The sequence below is a fragment of the Pituophis catenifer genome, unplaced genomic scaffold (assembly GCF_029215685.1).
Source record: "Pituophis catenifer annectens isolate HBS135680 unplaced genomic scaffold, rPitCat1.0.hap2 SCAF_6, whole genome shotgun sequence".
Classification (NCBI taxonomy): domain Eukaryota; kingdom Metazoa; phylum Chordata; class Lepidosauria; order Squamata; family Colubridae; genus Pituophis; species Pituophis catenifer.
In genome coordinates this window covers 68665149-68687051 of record NW_027256886.1, presented here as the reverse complement: position 1 = coordinate 68687051, position 21903 = coordinate 68665149, and the positions used below count along the sequence as shown (strand labels likewise).

The 21903-nt window shown below is 39.5% G+C and overlaps 1 protein-coding gene across 1 annotated transcript; it reads left to right on the top strand.

Annotated features, from left to right (window-relative positions):
* The first annotated feature begins 642 nt into the window (after positions 1 to 642).
* LOC139317944 (lipase member M-like) lies at positions 643 to 17530 on the top strand. The gene is made up of 9 exons (XM_070945125.1): positions 643 to 771; positions 1936 to 2053; positions 7011 to 7209; positions 9096 to 9205; positions 10813 to 10949; positions 13050 to 13196; positions 13575 to 13646; positions 15853 to 15918; positions 17297 to 17530. The coding sequence occupies exons 1-9, from the start codon at positions 673 to 675 to the stop codon at positions 17528 to 17530; spliced, it is 1182 nt and encodes a 393-aa protein (XP_070801226.1). The 5' UTR covers positions 643 to 672.
* Positions 17531 to 21903: the final 4373 nt, after the last annotated feature.

Genomic DNA, 21903 nt, shown 5'->3' with positions numbered 1-21903 from the left:
TCTGTTAATGTAACCCTAGAATAAAGATAGAGCTAGTACCTATGACTGTGCTTCTTGTTTGGATTACCTCACAATGCTAACAATCTTACACATCTGAAAGTTCCCCTCCCATCCCACACTTTTTCTTTTCCTTCTGGGAAAACTAGGGAAGATACCTTCTGAGATGCTTTCCCCACCCTTCTTCAGATTTAAATTTTGTTGTCAGACCATAGTCTAGGCTGTAACTCTTTTTCCTATCTCCCAGAGTTTTCTCACATAACCACAAACCATTATAGTTCTCTCATCAAATGTATGACCCCCTGCTTACAATTAAAACGCAGGTATTTGAAGATAATATTCATGTATTAGATTTATATGTCATTCGTCTCCCAGCAATCCAGTTCTAAAATTCTTACAGATTTCATCCTCTGGTACATCACTTAAACTCATATGAATAGACATAAGACTGCCTTATTAGTAAATATCAGTGCACTTCAAATTGCTTTTTTTAACAGGGACATCCCCAGAGCAGCTAAGCCCTGAATTCTAATTGTTAGTTACACAATGATTTATTAATAGTTTCCAATTGTTACAACTTTTGTGTGGATATTCTATCTAATGTCACGCATGATTTATTGGCATCAAACATTTCTCAATCTTCTAAACACTATTTTTTAAAATTATAGGTACAAGATGTGGCTCTTATTTTTAGTGGTTTTTGCAATTCAAGGCATTTTATCTTCCACGGGAATAACGCCCCAAGCCAGAAATCCTGAAGCATACATGAACATTGTAAGTTGTAATTGTGTTGGTGGTTGATGTGGTATAATATAATATAGAACATTAAAAATGGCAGTCAAAATAAATGGATCACTAGAATAAATTAAAAACAGGATGTTTCAAGTTCCATATTTATTCAATTCCAGAAAAGCAGAAAACATTAAAAAAAATATATAACTCTGCCTTAGTTTTGTTTAAGATGTAGTAGAGCGAAACAGATGGTCTTTCAAGATACTGTTCTCATAGCCTACAACAATAGCAAAAGCACTTAGACTTATATACCGCTTCACAGTGCTTTACAGCCCTCTGTAAGCGGTTTACAGAATCAGCATATTGCTCCCAAGAATCTGGGTCCTCATTTTACTGACCTTGGAAGGATGGAAGGCTGAGTCAGCCTTGAGCCTGATAAGATTCGATCTGCCAAACTGCTGGAAGCCAGTGATCAGCAGAAACAGCCTGCAGTACTGCACTCTAACCACTGAGCAAACCGCGGCTTAATATAAATATAAATAAATAAATAACATTCCTATTGCTTCTGTTTCTTGACCTTCCCTTCCTCAAAGGGCTAATAGGAGCTGAAAATGACTAGAAAAAATACAAATAAAAGAATTATTTATAAATAAATAAAACAAAATCTTTCCAGGGACTTTAATTATTTCCATTATGGATCACTAAGGATCTTCTAGGTTAAAAAGGGCATTGTTTTAGTGTTTTATTGATAATAGCACTAGCAATAGCACTTAGACTTATATACTGCTTCACAGTGCTTTACAGCCCTCTCTAAGTGGTTTACAGAGTCAGCATATTGCCCCCAACAATTTGGGTCCTCATTTTACCAACCTTGGAAGGCTGGAAGGCTGACTCAACCTTGAGCCTGGCAAGATTCAAACTGCCAAATTGCAGGCAGCTGGAAGTCAGCAGAAGTATTCTGCAGTACTGCATTCTAACCACTGCACCACCGCAGTTCATGCATACACGTTCTCACTTTTAAGGTAATACAAGCACATGAATTCTTCCAATCATTTTCACATTTGATATTCTACATTTTTTAAAAAATAGCCAAGAATCCTTTGGCTATTTCCAGACTTCTTTTAGGTGATTCTACACATTAATAATGCACCAGTTGATAGGTAACATAAAAACTTGATGCAGTTATCCTGAAATTTCCTTCAACAGAGTGAAATCATTCACCATAAAGGATACCAAGCTGAAGAATATGAAATAGCAACTTCTGATGGTTACATTCTCACTCTTAACAGAATTCCATATGGCAGAAAACAACATTGGGGCCTATGTAAGTAAAAATAAATAAGGCTATACATTTTTTAAAAAAATCATGGGAAATATTTATGAAAAGTTTGTTTAGAACATTTTTTGGGGAAAAGAAACACATGTCTTATTCCATTGGAGTAGCCAACATTAGGTAACCAATTGTCTTCTAATTGACACAACTTTCAAATGACAGAGTTGGAAAACAGCATGGAGAGCCATTACCTTTCCAAGACCAGGAATGAGAGCGTAATTCCCAGTTCTTACTTTTTAAAGATTTTTAAAGATCAAGGAGGTAGAATTTAGAAGTGTACAGAAAATTATTCCTGTGCATATACATTTACTCCTAGGCATTTAGGATACTTATTCCTGCATTTTTTTCAACATTAGGCATTCATGTGACACACATACACACACACAGGATGCACACAGGATGGAGTAATATGTCTGCAGATAAAAGAATACTACAGATCCAGTCTCAAGAAAACAGGCAAGAGATGATACAGAAAGGAAAAGGCTCTGTTCAGAATTTTGACAAATAAAGGTATATTTCTATGGCCTTTGAGGACAGCTTCCCCAGAACTATTAAACAGGTTTCCAGCTCAAAGATGAAAGGCAGATTTCCATTTTTAGAAGAAGGAATCTGTCAGTGTGTGCACGGTGTGACTACTATTTTGAGACAACCCAGGAGCAAAATACAGTACACAGAGATCTTTCAAACAATGGTTTATCTACAAGTCATATATATATACATACACGGGCTAAGCAAAGCCAGGCAATCAATTATTCTTCAACTCTAAATGGAGAACTATAAGGCAGATACATGAGGAGATACAATTACACGAGGAGAGAGGGAGAGAGAGAGAGAGAGAGAGGGCCCTCTAATGGCTTCCTTTATATAGACAGCTTCTTAAACAGCAATAACCCTGCTGACTCATCCTCAGTCTTAAAGGGGCTGGTCAGCTTTAAATCTTCATTAGAATAGAACAGAATAGAATTCTTTATTGGCCAAGTTTGATTTGACACACAAGGAATTTGTCTTGGTGCATACGCTCTCGGTGTACATAAAAGAAAAGATACATTTGTCAAGAATCATAAGATACAACACTTATGATGATTACCCTGACAGAATCCGATATCTGATTGTCTTTCCACCTCCCCATTGGTTTATGGGACATATATTTCTAAGGTGACTTTATAGGTAGTGTTGCAAAGTCTGGTAGGTCCAAACTTCCCTGGAATTATAAGCCTTTTAATTAATCCCCCAATAATGAACATATTTATTTCACCTTATTGCTTAATGTGGGGAAGAATCTCACTCACAAAAGAAACCAAATTGCAACAGTTCTTGGTCTTATTCTTTCTGTCCTTCTCCAAGGGAATGCTTGTATTGGAGGGGCGGCATAGGCTGTGACAGGGGATGGACCAAACAAGTTAAAATAGAGGTTGAATTACTCAATCATGCCTGCTGTTTTGACTTTTTTGCCCCCGCTCCAAGGTTGACTCAGCCTTCCATCCTTCCGAGGTCGGTAAAATGAGGACCCAGATTGTTGGGGGCAATAGGCTGACTCCGTAAACTCTTAGAGACGGCTATAAAGCACTGTAAAGTGGTATATAAATCTAAGTGCTATTAGATTTATAATGGAAAGTCTAGTGACCTTAGATTTTCCATTAACTTGCTTTCTAAGACAGAAGAACTGGAAAATCTGGAAACTGAGACAGAATGAAAACTGCCCAGCATTTGTAGTATTATGGCATCCTTATCTCTAGGGTGTGACTGAACCCTACAATGGACATGACTAGCAAATTCAAGGTCAACTATATAAGTATGAGAATGAGCTTTCCATCACCTGGAGGAGGCCAAAGTGGTATACAAGCAAGCTAATCATCAAAGAACTAATTATTATTATTATTAGTTCAATTTATATGCCACCTTTCTCCAGAGACTCAGGGCGGCTTACAATGCATTTAAAAAAACCATTATAAAAACATTTAAAACTTAAAACATTAAAACCCATTCACACCATTCATGGCCGGAACTCACAAGATCGCAACAGCAAGATCAATGGCCCCAGGCCTGCCGGAAAAGCCAGGTCTTCACCGCTTTTTGGAAGGCCAATCGGGTGGGGGTGGTCCGGACCTCAGGAGGTAACTGGTTCCAGAGAGCTGGGGTAGCCACAGAGAAGGCCCTCCCCCACGGGCCCGCCAGCCGGCATTGTTTAGCTGACGGGACCCGGAGGAGACCAACTCTGTGGGATCTTACCGGTCGCTGGGAGCTATGTGGTAGAAGGCAGTCTTGAAGATAACCTGGCCCTGAGCCATGTAGGGCTTTAAGGTAATAACCAACCTTGAATTGTGCCCGGAGACAAATAAGGAGCCAGTGCAGCTCATGGAGAATTGGTGTAATGTGGGTGTATCTAAGTGCGCCCACGATAGCTTGCGCAGCTGCATTCTGGACCAACTGTAGTCTCCGAACACTTTTCAAGGGTAACCCCATGTAGAGCGTGTTGCAATAATCTAACCATGAGGTGACAAGGGCATGAGTGACTGTGAGGAGAGGCTCCCGATCCAAGTAGGGTCGCAATTGGTGCATCAGGCGAACTTGTGCAAAGGTCCCCCTAGCCACAGCTGTCAGATGTTGCTCTAATCTTAGCTGTGAGTCTAGGAGGACATCCAAATTGTGAGCCCGTTTTGAGGGGGACAATTTCTCCCCCCCCAGACCAAGGATGGACAATCAACATAGTCTTTAGGAGGCAATACCCACAGCCACTGGGTCTTGTCTGGATTAAGTCTGAGCCTGTTGACTCCCATCCATACCCTCACAGCCTCCAGGCACTGGCACATCACATCCACTGCATCACTGAATTGACGCGGGGTAGAGATATACAGCTGGGTATCGTCAGCGTACTGCTGATATCTCACTACATATTGTCGGATGATCTCACCCAGAGGCTTCATGTAGATGTTAAATAGGAGGGGAGAGAGGACCGAGCCCTGAGGCACCCGGCAAATGAGGGGCCTAGGGGTCGACCTCTGTCCTCCTACCAACACCGACTGTGACTGACCAGAGAGATAGGAGAAGAACCACCGAACACGGTGCCTCCCACTCCCAACTCCCTTAGTCGTCCCAGAAGGATACCATGGTCAATAGTATCAAAAGCTGCTGAAAGGTCCAGTAGCACCAAGATGGAGGAATGACCTCCATCTCGGGCTCGCCAAAGATCATCCATCAGTGTGACCAAAGCAGTTTCCATGCTGTAGCCAGGCCTGAAGCCAGACTGAAAAGGGTCCAGATAATCCGTTTCATCCAATGATCGCAGGAGCTGAAGTGCCATCACTTTCTCTACAACTCTCCCACAAAGGGTAGGTTGGAGACTGGATGAAAGTTCTTTAATTCTGCTGGATCCAGGGAAGGCTTCTTGAGGGGGGCCTTACGACCACTTCCTTCAATGGTTGCGGGAAGGACCTCTCCCTCAAGGACGCGTTAACTAAAGCCTGGAGCCAGCCTCGTGTCACCTCCCTGCTGGCCGAGACCAGCCAGGAGGGGCACGGGTCCAACAAACAAGTGAAGGAACTCATCGCCCCTGTAGCCTTGTCCACTTCCTCAGGAGTCACAGGCTCAAACTCATCCCACACAATAGGACTAAGACCTACCCCTGTCATCTCGGTCAGAATTGCCCAATCAGAGTCCAGGTCCATCTGAATCTGAGTGACTTTATCCGACAGAAACTGCACAAACTCCTTAGCTCTACCCTGCAAGGGCTCCTCCACTCTTCCTACATCAAGGAGGGAGCGCGTCACCCTAAATAGGGCAGCTGGGAGCGAATCAGCGGATGCAATAAGTGCGGAAAAATGCGAACATTTTGCCGCCTGTATCGCCACTAATTAGAATTGATTAGAAATGTATTTTAAAAAAACTAAAATTCAGTTTAAATTACATATGGACACCTTTTCCTACTTTTGGATCTCAATGACATCTAAAAAGCCTTTTTAAAGTGATCAGTTCAATTGGGGAGGACAAGCAACAGAGAAGAAGAGAGAGAAAGAAAGTAAGGGGAGAAAGTGGGGGGGGGGAACTACCTCTATCTATTTCCGATTCTAGCTCCAGCATACATTGCCTTTAATATCCTTTGTAACCCCTAACAGATTAGATTTTGGAAATATGATCTTCAATGGAAAAATGAATTCTATTTCATGGTGGAGAAGTGCTATTTTGTATTATTAGATAAAGGAATGATAAATAATAGATTGAGCAGAGTGCATCATTAATATAATGACCAACTGATGAACTGTTCCCATGACCCCTTAATGATAAGCAGCATTCCTTTTATAGCTACATGCTACCATTGACCATGACTAAAGGCTAAAATTACATGCATACATAATTTGTACTTTTCATCAATTAATGAATATTTTGCTCTGGTTTTGAGTAGCAATCTAAATTCTGCATTATTATTAATCTTCTCATTGTTCCTATCACCCATCTCCTCCCATGAATGACTGTAACCTTGTTGCTGGTATCCTTAAGATTTATATTGACTGTTTCCCTATGATTATCATTAAGTATTGTACCTTATGATTCTTTTATGTACTCCGAGAGCGTATGCACCAAGACAAATTCCTTGTGTGTCCAATCACACTTGGCCAATAAAGAATTCTATTCTATTCTATTCTATTCTATTCTATTCTATTCTATTCTATTCTATTCTATTCTATTCTAGTCTAGTCTAGTCTAGTCTAGTCTAGTCTAGTCTAGTCTAGTTTAGTCCAGTCCAGTCCAGTCCAGTCCAGTCCAGTCCAGTCCATTCCATTCCATTCCATTCCATTCCATTCCATTCCATTCTAATATAAATTTGGGGATCTGGATGAAGAACTAAGGACCTACGCTAGTACTGAATCTAGAGTTGTTCCATACGCACAAGACAAACAAAATTTTAGGAACTGATGTGAACAATAATGATGTTTGTGGTATCTTTTTACAGCAGGAAAACCGGTTGTGCTTTTGCAACATGGCTTATGTTTTGAAGGAAGGATATGGGTTGCAAACATGCCCAATCAAAGTCTTGGATTCATGCTAGCAGATACAGGCTATGATGTCTGGATAGGGAACAACAGAGGCAACTCCTGGTCTCGAAAACATCAACATCTTACAATCAAGCAAGACCAGTATCATGCTTACAGGTGACGTAAAACAGAATGGATGACAGCCTCAGGATATGTATTTTTTTGTTTGTTTGTTGCTTTTAATTGCATTTCTTAGACTTCATGTGGAACAGCTTTTTACCAGATTGCACAATACTTTTCACAAATCCATGTGATTTAGCTGCATTTCCTATTTCCTTGTTCAAAATACATGTTATTAAATTTTAAGCCCGTGTTAACGAAGGAGAAATGTTTGGCTTTTTACTGTAAAATGCAAGATTTAAACATTCAACAGCAAGAATGGAAGAGAATTTTTTTTGAAAAGAGAGTAGTTTGAAAGTCTGTCCTCAATTCTTTGATATTAATCAACTGATTATGTTCTCCATCATATGAATAACATTATACAACTCGTGGTTAAAATTAGTAACAAAGAACTAGGCTGTTTGAATTCTTATTTTAAACAGTGTACTTTAGAGAAAAATCCATCCATTGATTCATCCATTGACAAACATGACATTTTCTAGGAGTCATGTTAGGGATGTATAACAATTTTTACCTGGAATCAATGGAATGAAAAGTTCCATGTACATGTGGGGACTGATAGTGATATGAACTATTTCCTTGTCCATGAATGTATGTGCAGAGTTCACAGCAAGGGTGTCCACAGGAAGATTAAAAAATCGCTATGTCCCAAAGGTGCTTTTTCAGGAGGCAACTGGACTTTTTTTGTTTTTCTTGGAAGATGTTCTGCTTCACATCCAAGAAGCTTCTTCAGCTCTGACTGGATGGTGGGGAATGGAAGGATTTATACTCCTTGCAGACAGCTGGTCATTTGCATTCTTTTAGAGCAGTGTTTCTCAACCTTGGAAGCTTGAAGATGGGTGGACTTCAACTCCCAGAATCCCCCAGCCAGCGCTGCTGGCTGGGGGATTCTGGGAGTTGAAGTCCACCCATCTTCAAGCTACAAAGGTTGAGAAACACTGTTTTAGAGAGTAATTGAGGTCACTTGGAGGTTTACCTGTGTCCTCACAGTCACCTGAGTAGTGCAAATGTGTGTGGAGCCTCCTTGGCTGCAGGGTATTTTTCTGTCCTGTGTCCCTTCACTGTTGAAGACAGGAGCAGGCTGTTGAGGATGACTCTGTGTTGTCTGCATCTCAAACTGAAGGGTCAATGGTTCCTGTAGTCTGCAACTTTTCTGGAAATCTGTTCATATTCCTACACCATTTGAAAAGGTTCATCCCAAAGTGCATGGCTAAATGTCTATGAAGCTTCTTGGATGAGAAGCAAAACATCTTCAAAGAAAAACAATTAAGTCAATTTACCTCCTGAAAAATTACTGCAGGTTCGAATCTCGCCAAGGCTCAAGGTTGACTCAGCCTTCCATCCTTTCTAAGGTAGGTAAATTGAGGACCCATTTGTGGGGGCAATAAGCTGACTTTGTATAAATATACAAAAGGATGAAGGCTATTGCTGAGCACATTGTAAGCCGCCCTGAGTCTCCGGAGAAGGGCGGCATATAAATCAAATTAAAAAAAAAAAAGCCCCTTTGGGACAACCATGACCTGGATGACTGAGAATTTCCATAGATATTTAAAAAATTGACAGTTGCAACAGCACCATTAAAGCCCTTGTCCCTCTTTTGTTAAATGCATCACATATATGATACATGTAAAAAACAACAACAACACCACAGGACTTCAATCATGGTCAAGACCATCCTCTCATCTTTTTAGGATACCCCAGACACGTTTGATTCAGTGTATGTTTATTTCTACAATGGATCTCAATACTTATTGTCATCCATCTTTGCAAGGGATGGTTCAATCTACCTCTATTATGTTAAAATTCCATTGATTGAATTAGAGAGCTCATAAAAACAGTGTTAATTATCTTATTTAATATGAATTGTCTATTATATCTTACAGTTTTGATGAAATGGCCAGATATGACCTCCCAGCAATGATTTCTTTTATTGTGGAAAAAACGAGAAATTCCAAGATACATTTAGTGGGCTACTCTCAAGGTGCTACTGAAGGTATATTATAGAAACCACCACTACACAAACTACATGCAGCCGTAGTTGTATAGCATGTATTCATGATTTCCATATGGGCAGAATGGCAAAAGATAGAGATGGAGATATTATAAAACTAGAATGACATTAATATATGCTTATTTCACACATGTCTTTAGATCAGGGGTGAAATCCAGCAGGTTCTAACAGGTTTTGGAGAACCGGTAGCGGAAATTTTGAGTAGTTCGTAGAACCGGCAAATACTCTGGCTGGCCCTAGAGTCGGGTGGGAATGGAGATTTTTTAATATCCTTCCCCCAGGAGGGGAGGGAATGGAGATTTTGCAGTATCCTTCCCCTGCCACGCCCACCAAGCCATGCCCACACAACCGGTAGGGAAAAATTTTGGATTTCACCCCTGCTTTAGATATATTGCATCAGAAAATCCAGGATAAAACAAGTTAATTTCTGTAACACAGGACAAAAGCTTAACCAAGCCTTTCTGATTTGGATTTAAAAATAATCTGCTTATTAGTCTTCAGGAAGACTCTTAAAAATGCTTAATGTTCTTTTAATGCAACTCTCTCAAATTAAGTAACATTATGCTACTAAAAACTAAAGAAAGTTTTGTGAAATAAAGAAATTGGTTGTTGCAGAATAGTTCAGTGGATAGCAACATATTGTCCAAGTGACTTACAACTTCCTTAAGTAGCATTAGCAGAACTCCATAACCAAATCATTTTAAAGTGGCCCAAATCTCATGAGGTTGCTAAACAATATTTTAGACAAAAATGTCCCAGTCTTATGGTATTTAATTCTCAGAGTGCCATTGTACAAGTTCTCCAAACTTGTGCAATCTCACCAGTTTTAATGATGTCATAAATTGTTTATATATATATATATATATATATATATATATATATATATATATATATATATATATATATGTGTGTGTGTGTGTGTGTGTGTGTGTGTGTGTGTGTGTGTGTGTGTGTGTGTGTGTCTTTTTCATAGGCTTTTATGTGCATATTCTTTCTAGCCAGGTTTTACCTACGTAAACTAAGTTGTTCTGCAGCCCTGGTTGCAATGAGATTTCACAGAACCAGGGCTGCAGAACAACTTAGTTTACGTAGGTAAAACCTGGCTAGAAAGAATATGCATATATATATATGCAAATGGAATATATATATTCCATTTTTAAAGAATTCTGCCATAGATTGTGCTATAAGCAAACCTGTGCATTGAATGCCTGTGATTCCTTGGCAGAAGAAATGCAAGCTAATATTTGTCCAATTCTAAAGGATGAGAGGTAGTATGCTTGAGAAGTGATGGAAGGAACTTCTAATTAATGAATAAAAATTTCCCTGCCTTTTTAGATTAGGCATGTGATCATATTGCAATATTCCATGTTTCATCGGCTTTTTTTTTTTTATCCTGAGTATTTTTAATTTGAAAATCCTGCATATGAACATTAGTTTGGATCAGGAATCTATCCCCCCTCCCACCCACTCCCAAATAAATCTGTCCTGGTTCTTTTACTTCTATTAATTGTGCTTTAGAGTTTCACCAAAAATATGGACTCTGAAAAATGTGGGTTTTTTAGGCTAATATTTTGGGCCTGTATTCTCAGGTTTGATTGCACTTTCATCCATGCCAGATGTGGCTGAAAAGATAAAAATGTTCCATGCCTTGTCTCCAGCAACCACTCTAAAGAATTCTCAAAATCCAATGATCAAATTACTATACCTGCCAGATGCTGCATTAAAGGTATTTGACGTACAATGTGATGGTAATAGCAAAGACGAGGATTTCAATTATTTAATTATTGTTTACCTATAACACATTGATTCAACTTTGGGCACATAACTTTTTGATTTTGGACTGCTTTAATATTTGTTGCCTGGGGGAATCCCTGCTACATAAAAATGGTCCTTCGATACTGGACCATTTATGGTCCAATCTTTCTTCTAGAAATAGTAAGCTTACTAGCCAAAATCTCAAATGTGGGGATGTATTTTAATACATTCTACTATGCTTCTGCTGATCTGAACTTTCTTGAAATACAATATTAACATAGTTGAGCCAGTATTAAGAATGACCAACATCAAGAGTTAGCTGCTAACATTAGAATGATGACACATTTTTTAAGTTCACATCTGACTACACTTTTCTCCAATTTTGCATTTTCTGACCAATAGAAGAAACAAAATTTACTTGTCATTCAAAATGTCCACGGTTCCAGATTTTGCACTTATAGCAAATTCACCATAAAAAAAGAAAATTGTGGGGAAAAAGTTATAAAATGCTTTAATTTGCGGGAACCTTGTTTAAAATTACAAAGGCTTAAAATGTTTCTCTTTCAAGAAAGGGAAACCAAAATGCACCCAAATTCTCAAGGCTGAGGGACCAAATTTAGCAGATCTACACAAATGAGAAACTGACAAAAACCAACACAATAATAACCCAAAAACAAACCGTAGATGCAAACAGCTTTCCTCTTAGAAAGAAGAAGAGCAGCCTATGCTCATATTGAAAGTAGATAGCTATTAGTTATCCATGTTGCAAATATCTCTTGCTCAAGTAGGCTGGAAATCTGATTTGTTTATTTGGGCTAGATGGTATTCTTCCTCCTTCACTGAATTATCTGGTATTATATGGTAGATCAGGGATGGCAGAATTGTTCTACTGATAAGATCATTACAACACCAGCCTTTCCAGAAGAGGGAGCTGGCAGCTCTTGTCTCCCAAGATGTGACTAAGTCCTCTCACTTCTACTGAGGAGGAGAAAAACAAGGTCAATTGGATTACTTAAGAGCTGTTAAGAAGAACGGCCAGTCTTAAGTGGCCCTGAAAGGCCTTTGACAGCAGCAGGTCAGCCTTATAAGGTAGTGCAACCAGGTGGACTAATTCTACTTTATTTTAAGGTTAAATTAACAGAATCTAACAAGTCGGAAGGTACATTTTCCTCCCATCAGCTTTACAAGTAATTAGGTAAAGTCATTTCCAAGATGCTTGCTGTGCCCACATTCCTTTTGTGGGACTGTCTCTTATCTGTTCCCCAATGAGGCTCTTCCCCCACATCATTCCCAGATATCCTTGCACAGACTGTTGACAGTCATTTCAGTCTGGTGCTGACGGTGTTCAGCATATGTCCATCTGAAACAGCTTTCTTTCAGGAGAATGAAGGAGAATGCACTTTTGGAAGGTGCATTTCAATTTCTCCAGGTGAAATCCTGAGATATTAAGGTTCATTCACTTAATTATTTCTAAATAATTAATTGCAGTGATTTGCATGGTTAGAGCGAAACCTGGCTTTGGGTATTTCTCTCACACCCAGCTCTTCCAAGCTATTTCCTTTGCAACACAATTCTCACACTCCCATCCTCATCAATAGGCGAAGCCAAACTCTAGAACAGGGGTGTCAAACTCGATTTCATTGAAGGCCGCATTATGTGTTTGACCCTGGAGACTGGGGTGGGTGTGGCCAGGGTGGGCATGGCCAGCTTGACATTACTCATGTCGGGGGTACATGTGGTGGCCCGAGAACTCTGCCAGCGAAAACTGGTTCCCAAGCTCCATTTTCAGCCACGATGGCCTCCTGCCACCCTCTGCCAGTGAAAACAGAGCTCTGTTTTCGCTGGCAGAGGGTGGCAGGAGGCCGTTGGAGCTGAAAAAGGATCCTGGGAGGGCCGCACACAGCCATCCCAAGTTCCATTTTCGCTGGCAGAGGCACCACGGGCCAGATCTAAGTACCCTGCGGGCCAGATCCAGCCCCCGTGCCTTGAGTTTGACATCCGTGTTCTAGAACCTTGATAGAGCCATTGATCCATATTGATGTAACTACATATAATATTAATATATTTACAGGGTTTATTGGGCAGGAGGGATTTTTTCCTGAGAAATGAGATTTCGAAAAAAATGGTCATCCGCAAATGCAGCTCCATAATTTACAACCGACTCTGCTCCCACTTTGTTTCATTTATTGGAGGATATAATGAGAAGAATCTAAATTTGGTATGTATCAAGAAAAATGTATTTTAGCTGTCTGAAATTTGTTCTGTACATCTCACAGAGATTAAAAAAACTAACTTTTCATGAACTTCTGTATCTTAAATAATGGGAACCGAGCTATCTTATTTAACAGGCAGCATAAACTTCATCACAGTTTAGCAATCTTGTACATTTATAATGAATATATGTGTGGCTCCTTCTGGTTTGCTCCTTACACAATTCATATATAGGAGGAAGGAAGGAGGCTTTACCATAAACTAAATTAAATAAACTAAGCTGCAGCTCAGGAGGGTTATTAGCAAAACTGTCCCATGTATCATCATTAAGAAAATTGTAAAGTTATTTCACTGCTCCACTTAACAATCAAAATATCTGCTGCAGAGCCGCATGGATGTTTACATGTCATACTTTCCAGATTCAACATCCGTTCAAAATATACTCCACTGGGGACAGGTAAAATATCTCAAAATCCAATATTGTTTTTTAGGATTTTATATGATGATAAAAAGAACTGTGGTGGTGCAGTGGTTAGAATACAATACTGCAGGCTACTTCTGAGTACCAGCTGATTGAAATTTGCCAGTTTAAATCTCACCAGGCTCAAGGTTGACTCAGATTTTCATCCTTCTGAGGCAGGGGTGAAATGTAAAATTTGTTACTACCGGTTCTGTGGGCGTGGCTTGGTGGTGGTGGGGTAATGTGACTGGGTGGGTGTGGCCAACTTTTTTTTTTTTAATTTTAACTTTTCAAAGCATTTTTTCTGCAAATGCAAAAAAATGCTTTGAAAAGCCTCTGACGATCAGGAACACAGCTGGGATCGTCAGAGCCTTTTCAAAGTAATTTTTTAACCACCTCTTCCACTGAAGAGGTTGCAGAAAAAAATGCTTTAAAAGTCTCTCTGATGATCCCAGCTGAGTTGCCTGATCGTTTTAAAAAATGCTTTAAAAAGTGACAATCAGGCAACTCAGCTGGGATCATCGGAGAGACTTTTAAAGCATTTTTTTCTGCAACCTCTTCCAGGGAAGAGGTGGTTAAAAAAATGCTTTGAAAAGGCTCTGACGATCCCAGCTGTGTTGCCTGATCGTCAGAGACTTTTCAAAGCATTTTTTTAACCACCTCTTCCCCAGAAGACGTTGCAGAAAAAAATGCTTCAAAAAGCCTCTGAGATCCCAGCTGAGCTGCACGATCATCAGAGGCTTTTTTTTTTAACTTTTAAAAGCATTTTTTCGGCAGAAGAAGTTGTAGAAAAAATGCTTTAAAAAAAAAAGCCTTTGATGATTGCGCAGTTCAGCTGGGCGTGGGGAGGGAGGGATTTTTGCTACTGGTTCTCCGAACCACCCGCCACCATCGCTACCGGATCGGGCAATCCGGTCCGAACCGGGAGCATTTCACCACTGTTCTGAGGTCGGTAAAATGAGGACCCAGATTGTTGGGGACAAGATTCTGACCCTGTAAACTGCTTAGAGTGTGCTGTAAAAGCACTGTAAAGCAGTATATACGTCTAAGTGCTATTGCTATTAAACTTTACAGGAACTGTACAGACCTGAATTGAGGGAAGAAGAAACAAGATTGTTTTGTGAGGTGCCAGGAGGTGCCTAGGGAGTATATTGAGTGTTCATCAGGCCCCAAGAATGGTACACAGTTACTAAAGAGTAGTTTCCTTTATTGTTCTTCACTTACAGACAGAATCTGTATGTAATTATATACTCTGGAAACAGCTAGAGGAAAGCCATTTTAATCCTCTTACTGCTGACCAAACTTTCCAAGAGATGCTGCCTCTTCACCCTCTGGAAACCAGCTCTCCCTCTTAGGAATCCAGACTACATACCACCATAGTTTTACAATGGTGGAGAGAAGATGGCTTGATTCTTTGATGGTCTGGGATTATTGTTGTGCATTCCATTACCACCATTACCATCCATTAGCGCATGGGTGTCAAACTCGATTTCATTGAGGACCGCATCAGGGTTGTGTTTGACCTCAGGGGGCCGGGGTGACCATGGCCAGCTTGACGTCACTCATGTTGGGGGCACATGTGATGGCCCAAGCGCTCTGCCAGCAAAAACAGGCTCCTGAGCTCCATTTTTGGCTGTGACAGCTTCCTGCAACCCTCTGCCAGCGTAAACAGAACTTGGGAGGGCCGCATGTGGCTCCCATGAGCTCCGTTTTCTCTGGCAGAAACACCAAGGGCCGGTCTTTTGCTGTTTCCAGGGCAGCCTTGCAGGCCAGATCTAAGCACCCCATGGGCTGTATCCGGCCCCCCAGCCTTGAGTTTGGCACCCCTGCATTAGAGCATCATTGGTATAATAATCTTGTATTATTATACCAATGTATAATAATGTTCTGTTTGTAACAGAAAGTTCTACTGATCTTGGGTCTGCCTAAAGTCTTTGCTCAGTGTTTAAAGCTATATTTTCAGTGTTTAGTATAATAAAATGCCAGAATTTGGAATCATTTATTATTCCCTTCCTTCCTCCCTCCTCCCTCTCTCTATATATCTCCCTCTCTCTTTCTCTCTCTCTCCTTCTCCCTCCCTCCTTCTCTCTCTCCCTCTCCCTCGCTCCCATTCCCTCTCCCCCATCTCTCTCTCTCCCTATCTCTTTCTTTCTCTTTCCCTCTCCTCCTACCTCCCTACCCCCTCACTCTCTCTAAAATCTAGATATACAAAACAGGACAATTTAGAGCTTTTGATTATGGGGATGGAAACAAGGAGAGATACAATCAGGTAAGATTTATCTGACCTACTTAAAGTTCTCTGTCACTTCAGCAAATACAACAGGAGCCCGTAAATGACTGTGTTGTCCTTGACTAGCTGCAACTGCTTTTGTGCATATTACCCAAAAAAGAAATGATGGCAACTCATGTACAATACAATATACAGCATTCAATACATAGCTATTAAAACCCAACAGTCATTGAGGAGCTAAGCATTCACAGCCAAAGGATAAATTTGTTTCCCTGTTTGCTTAATTCTTTGAAAAAGCCTCAAGCTGCTTTCAACCCAATTAACTTCAGGCAAGCATGTTATCTGTGCAGGTCAAAGTCTTGCTCTTGTATAACAATATAATTTATATGATACCCTTTAACATTTATTTATATATGAATTTTATTCATCGGATTTGGTTTCCATACAACTCCAATCGATTCCGGCAGCTCACAGCAAAATAACAAAATAATAAACATGAAGTCAGAATGGAACACAAAACAATAAACAGAATGGTGCTTCCAGTCAATAATACCAAGCATATCATACACCCAAAAAGGGACTCTAATTATCTTAGTCAGAGCTGTGGTATGCACACATCTGAGCTGAGGTGGGGCAGTGATTAGAATGCAGTACTGCAGGCTACTTCTGCTGACTGCCGGCTGCCAGCAGTTTAGCAATTCAATTCTCACCAGTTCAAGGTTGACTCAGCCTTCCATCTTTCCGAGGTCAGTAAAATGAGGACCCAGATTGTTGGGGGCAGTATGCTGACTCTGTAAACTGCTTAAAGAGCTCTATAAAGCATTGTGAAGCGATATATAAGACTAAGCGCTATTGCTATTTTTTTTTTTAATTTGATTTATATGCCGCCCTTCTCCGGAGACTCAGGGCGGCTTACAATGCGTTAAGCAATAGCCTTCATTCTTTTGTATATTTTATACAAAGTCAGCTTATTGCCCCCACAAACTGGGTCCTCATTTCACCTACCTTAGAAAGGATGGAAGGCTGAGTCAACCTTGAGCCTTGGAGAGATTCGAACCAGCAGAAATTGCAGGCAGCTGTTGTTAATAACAGGGTGCACTAAACCACTGTACTATCAAGGCTCTTGCTATTGCTATTAGTCCAATGACTGGAAGAAGGACAGATCTTTAAGCCCCTCTGGAGGGTGACTAAAATAACTATTGTTTCATTCTTGTTTTCTCAGAATATCTCACTTACTCTGCAAAGATTTCTATCACTGAAAATATTTGTTCTAACTAAACTACCGTTATCAAATATTAAGATATTCACCTCCTCTTGTACCTAGAAAGATTCATGCTAGTTTCTCAATAGGCAGTTTGTATTTAGTATGCTATTTTGTACGCAAAACCCTTCAGTTGGTTTATTTTTGTCTTTTTAGGATGAGCCGCCAACTTACAATGTAGAGCGCATTACAGTACCAATAAGTATATGGTATGGAGAAAATGACCGGTTAGTGATGCCTGACAGTGTCAAAGCATTAATTAACCAGCTCCATAGTGTTGTCTACAAAGCTAGCTTATCTGATTGGAGTCACTTTGATTTTATTTGGGGCCTTGATGCTTCTAAGAGAGTTTACAGTCCCCTTATTAAATTGATATCCTTGTATACATAATGCTGTAAATTTGTATAAATTTTTTAAAAACTACTTTTTCTTTATGTTTGTCAGAAATTGGTGATATATAAATACAATATAAATGTTATTACTGTTAATAATAATAAAATGGATTTTGAAAATCATGGGAGATTGCTTACTGAATGTTGCTTTCAATCATATTTTGTTATGAGTCTCTGCTTATATACCAGGCTGGCCAAATACTCATGCTCTAAAAGAGTCAAGGTCTATAAAGGATTTATACAATAAATGGGAAACATGGGGTTACAGTAACTGTAGTGCTTTTAATCACAGTACAAAGACATTTTGCTATTTGATGGTGTCCTTCTCATTAAGAAGCAAAGAAGAATTGATTTTTGGATCTTATTTCATTACTCTGTGTGACACGGTCCTATCTGAATGTAGTAGGCTAGTCTAGAGAAAGCAGAGTTTTTTCATCCTTGCCATTTCACACCCTATTGTAGGGGTGTCAAACTCAAGGCCTGGGGGCTGGATCCGGCCCGCAGGGTATTTAGATCTTTCCTGGAAACAGCAAATGACCAGCCCACGGTGCTTCTGCCAGCAAAAACAGGCTCCTGAGCTCCGTTTTCAGCTGTCACCCGCCTCCTGCAACCCTCTGCCAGTGAAAACGGAGCCTCCCAAGCTCTGTTTTCATTGGCAGAGGGTTGCAGGAGGCGGTGACAGCTGAAAACGGAGCTCAGGAGCCCATTTTCGCTGGCAGAGTACTCGGGCCACCACAGTCACCCCTGAGGCGATTGACGTCAATCTGGCCATGCCCACCCTGGCCATACCTACACCGGCCCCCCTGAGGTCAAACACAACCCTGATGCAGCCCTCAATGAAATCGAGTTTGACACTTCTGCCTTATTGCCTATTGATGGGACTACTTTCTTCAACAGGAGGATTGTCACTAGACAAAATAAAGTTATTCCAATTTTTGAACCACTGGTCTACCCTGTCCAGCTTTATTGTGAGTTGGCTAAAGAATGGTAGAGATTAGGCAGTTGGCTTTAATAAAGTAGTTGTACTTTTGCTTTTGAAGTATGTTTTTCATCTGAACCTTTGTATGGTAGAAATCATACTGGTGTATATATAGTACGTCACATAAGCACTTAATAACATGACCTGTATCACGTTTTGCAATTACAGTAGGATGTGATAAATATCTCAGTCCTGTCTGTATATCAGCATTTGTGTGCTATCTCATGAAGGACATCAGAATTCATGTGCTATTTCTGTTCTGACTTAGGCTTCCTGATATAGTAAAAAGCACACAATTAGTCTCAAAACCCCCTTTTTAAATTTTAATGGCTGTGAATTCCTTTCATTCACAGCATATACTGAATCACCAAGAATTTATAAATAGTCCAACAGAAGTCTGCCACAATCCTTCGGATAAGGCTGGTAAACACCCACCTTTATCTTCTTTGACACGCTGCCAAAAACCTAATTGACAATTATCTTGGCAAAGCCACACGGAAACACAGAATCAAAAATGGAGCTTCAAAGTACAAACCGACACCAACCACAACATTGCTTCCTGCAAAGGCCCATGTCCCTTTGCTCTTCCTTTATGTCTTATGGGAGGGGCCAATCATCTCCAAGCCTTACTCCTGAGTCATCCCTTTTGTTTTAACTGTTCTTGCCTTCTGGCAGCTCTGCACATGCGTGCACTGGGAACAGGCTCCCCCTGTTCCTCTGCCTCTCTGATGTCTGACTCTGGAGACTCCAGAGTCCGCACATAACTCCAAGATGGCCCTGTCCCCATCTCTGCCTCTGATGCAGAGCCCATGTCTGAGCCTTCCCCAGACTCCAGGACTGGCCCCTGTTCCTCCCCAGCCTCCTCACTGTCTGACTCTGCTGCCAGTTCCGCCAGCCACCGGCGGACCACAACAATTACTTCTAATGCAAACAAAAATATTATTCCTCTTCATGGAGAGCCAAAATAATATTTTTTTAAAGAAAGGCATGGCACATAACAGCAGAAGAACCAACAGACACATCGGAATTAGGACTTTATTTTCTAGACGAATGGTTCAAAGGTAAGGATTATGAAAGGTCTATGAAAGAATCTGAAGTACCTCTGAAGTTCTTGCTCTTCAGAGAAAAGAAGGGATCTTTTTTAAAATCCTGTCCTCTTAAATTGCAGTCTGATTAACTAACCAAGGAAATGCTGGAGTGTTTCAAAAATTCTCACTCTTTCAGCAAGGTAATTCCATTCCAAGATTAAATGAAGGACTTGTTCTATGCTTTTTTTTAATCTTTAGAAAATTGAAGTATTGGGCTCTGGGCTTTGAGGAAAGCATGTAATAAAGAAATTAATGTCAAGTCATGTTCTGTTCTGTTCCTGTCACACAAAGTTCTCTTCCTATTGATTCTCAAAAAGAAATTATCTTTTTGCTTATCTGTGAGTCAAGTGGACAAAGCCATTAATTTTTGCAAGATCCACCTTGTGCTTTAATATTCAGAACTCTGTGTCGGTATAAAGTCTTGACTCATGCTAAACTCCTGATAAACATATAATCCTGTTGGTAGCAGTATGGAAACAGCTTGCCATTTCTTTCTTCCAGGATGATTTTAACCCTATCAATCGAACCTATAGTTCTATAACTTCTGTTCATCCCTATCAAGTGACAATCATATCTGATAGTTTTTAACTTTTCTGGAATTGAAGTCGGCCATGGTTTGCCACTTGCTGAGGTTCTTGAGTTTAGACATGCCTATATTACTTTGTCAGCAGTACAATGGATATGAAGATAAGGGTATGTTTATTTATTTATCTGTCTAGATACACACACAAAGCATACCCAATTTTGTGAAATACCTATCTTATACATTAAGGGGCAAGCAGGAAGAAGAATGAAAAGAAAAAGAGGTGTCACACAGAATCTTGGCCAAAGGTGACAACAATTTATTGCATAAACATTAATTGCTAAATACCTCAACAAAGGTATTTTACCTCAAGATTATGTAGACCAAAATGTAAAGAAACAAATAATTATGATGAGTGGAGGAGTTGGAAGAATAGAAGAAAATTATCTCTACCATACTATGTTTTAAATAGGGCAGAACTATTAAGTAGAGAGATGGAATTGATTAGAAGAACCATTCTAAATTTGAAGGCCCAAATTCAACATCATAATAAAATCCCAAAATATTTCTTTCTTGCTTCCCAAAGAGTTATTGAGTTGTTCATAAATAAATTGACACTTAAAGAAAAAAGTATGGACTAGTGTGTTAAAAATGCAACACATAGTTTAAAATTACGTACTGTGGAAAGCTATATCCTTTCTGTGAGAGAACAGTGTATTTTGCCTGTGAATGTGGTTTACACAGGTGGCTAAACAGGTGGCTGTTGAATTCCTGTGATCCTGTGATAGGTATGATGTCACCAACTAAATAAAAACAAAGAGAATACTTGTCTTCTGAGTAAAGATATTCTATCTGATGTCTCTGCATGAATGCAGAATGAACCTATGATTTAGAAACCTATTGTTAAGCACATGTCTCATACAATCTATCATATGCCAATATGTAGGACTCAATAAGGACCTGTGGAGTAAAATTAAGGATTAATTTAAAATGTTAATTATACTTAGGCAGAATAAAAGCAAATTACTTTTATGATACAAATTAGCTTCCATACTGTTAATTCTACTTTTTTATAAACAATCATTAAATACAAAATCAAAAAAATAATTTTTCCTTGGAAGTGCAAAAAGAACCAATGGAAAAAATGGTTTTAAGACTGAGAAAAAAGAGAAAAACTTCAGTATTACTATGACTAATATAAATTGTCCATTATTTCAGAACAATTATGATAAGATATAGAATAAATTTAAGAACATTATGCTAAGATGGGAGAAAACACAGTTGTCATTTTGTGGTAGAATTTCATGATAAAAATGAATGTGTTGCCTCAAATGATGTTTATGTTTCAAACAAATATTTATTCTGACAACTCTTGTTCCATTTAAGTAGTAAAGAATGATGTATCTAGGTTTGTATGACAAAGGAAAAAAGCAAGGATTAAATTTAAATTCCCTTAAAATGCAAAGGAATAAAGAGGATTGGGTGTTTTTCATCCTGCTGCCTGGTTTTGATGAAAGGGTAGTTCCTGCTGATGAGAAATAAAAGACTCTTAGAGCTAGAAGAGCAAGACCTGAAGTTTGGATGGCATGTCTTTCTATGGTACAATAAAGTTAAGGCTAATTTAGCTTTTAAAAATCACTATATTAAAAGTGCCATATTGAAAATATGGAATAGATATAAACCCAGAATTTAGCAACTTTCAGTTCAGTTATTTAGTCTGCTAAGGGAAAGAACCCAACTTCTATTTTGGGCCAACCGTCTTTTAATAAAAAAAGGTAAAT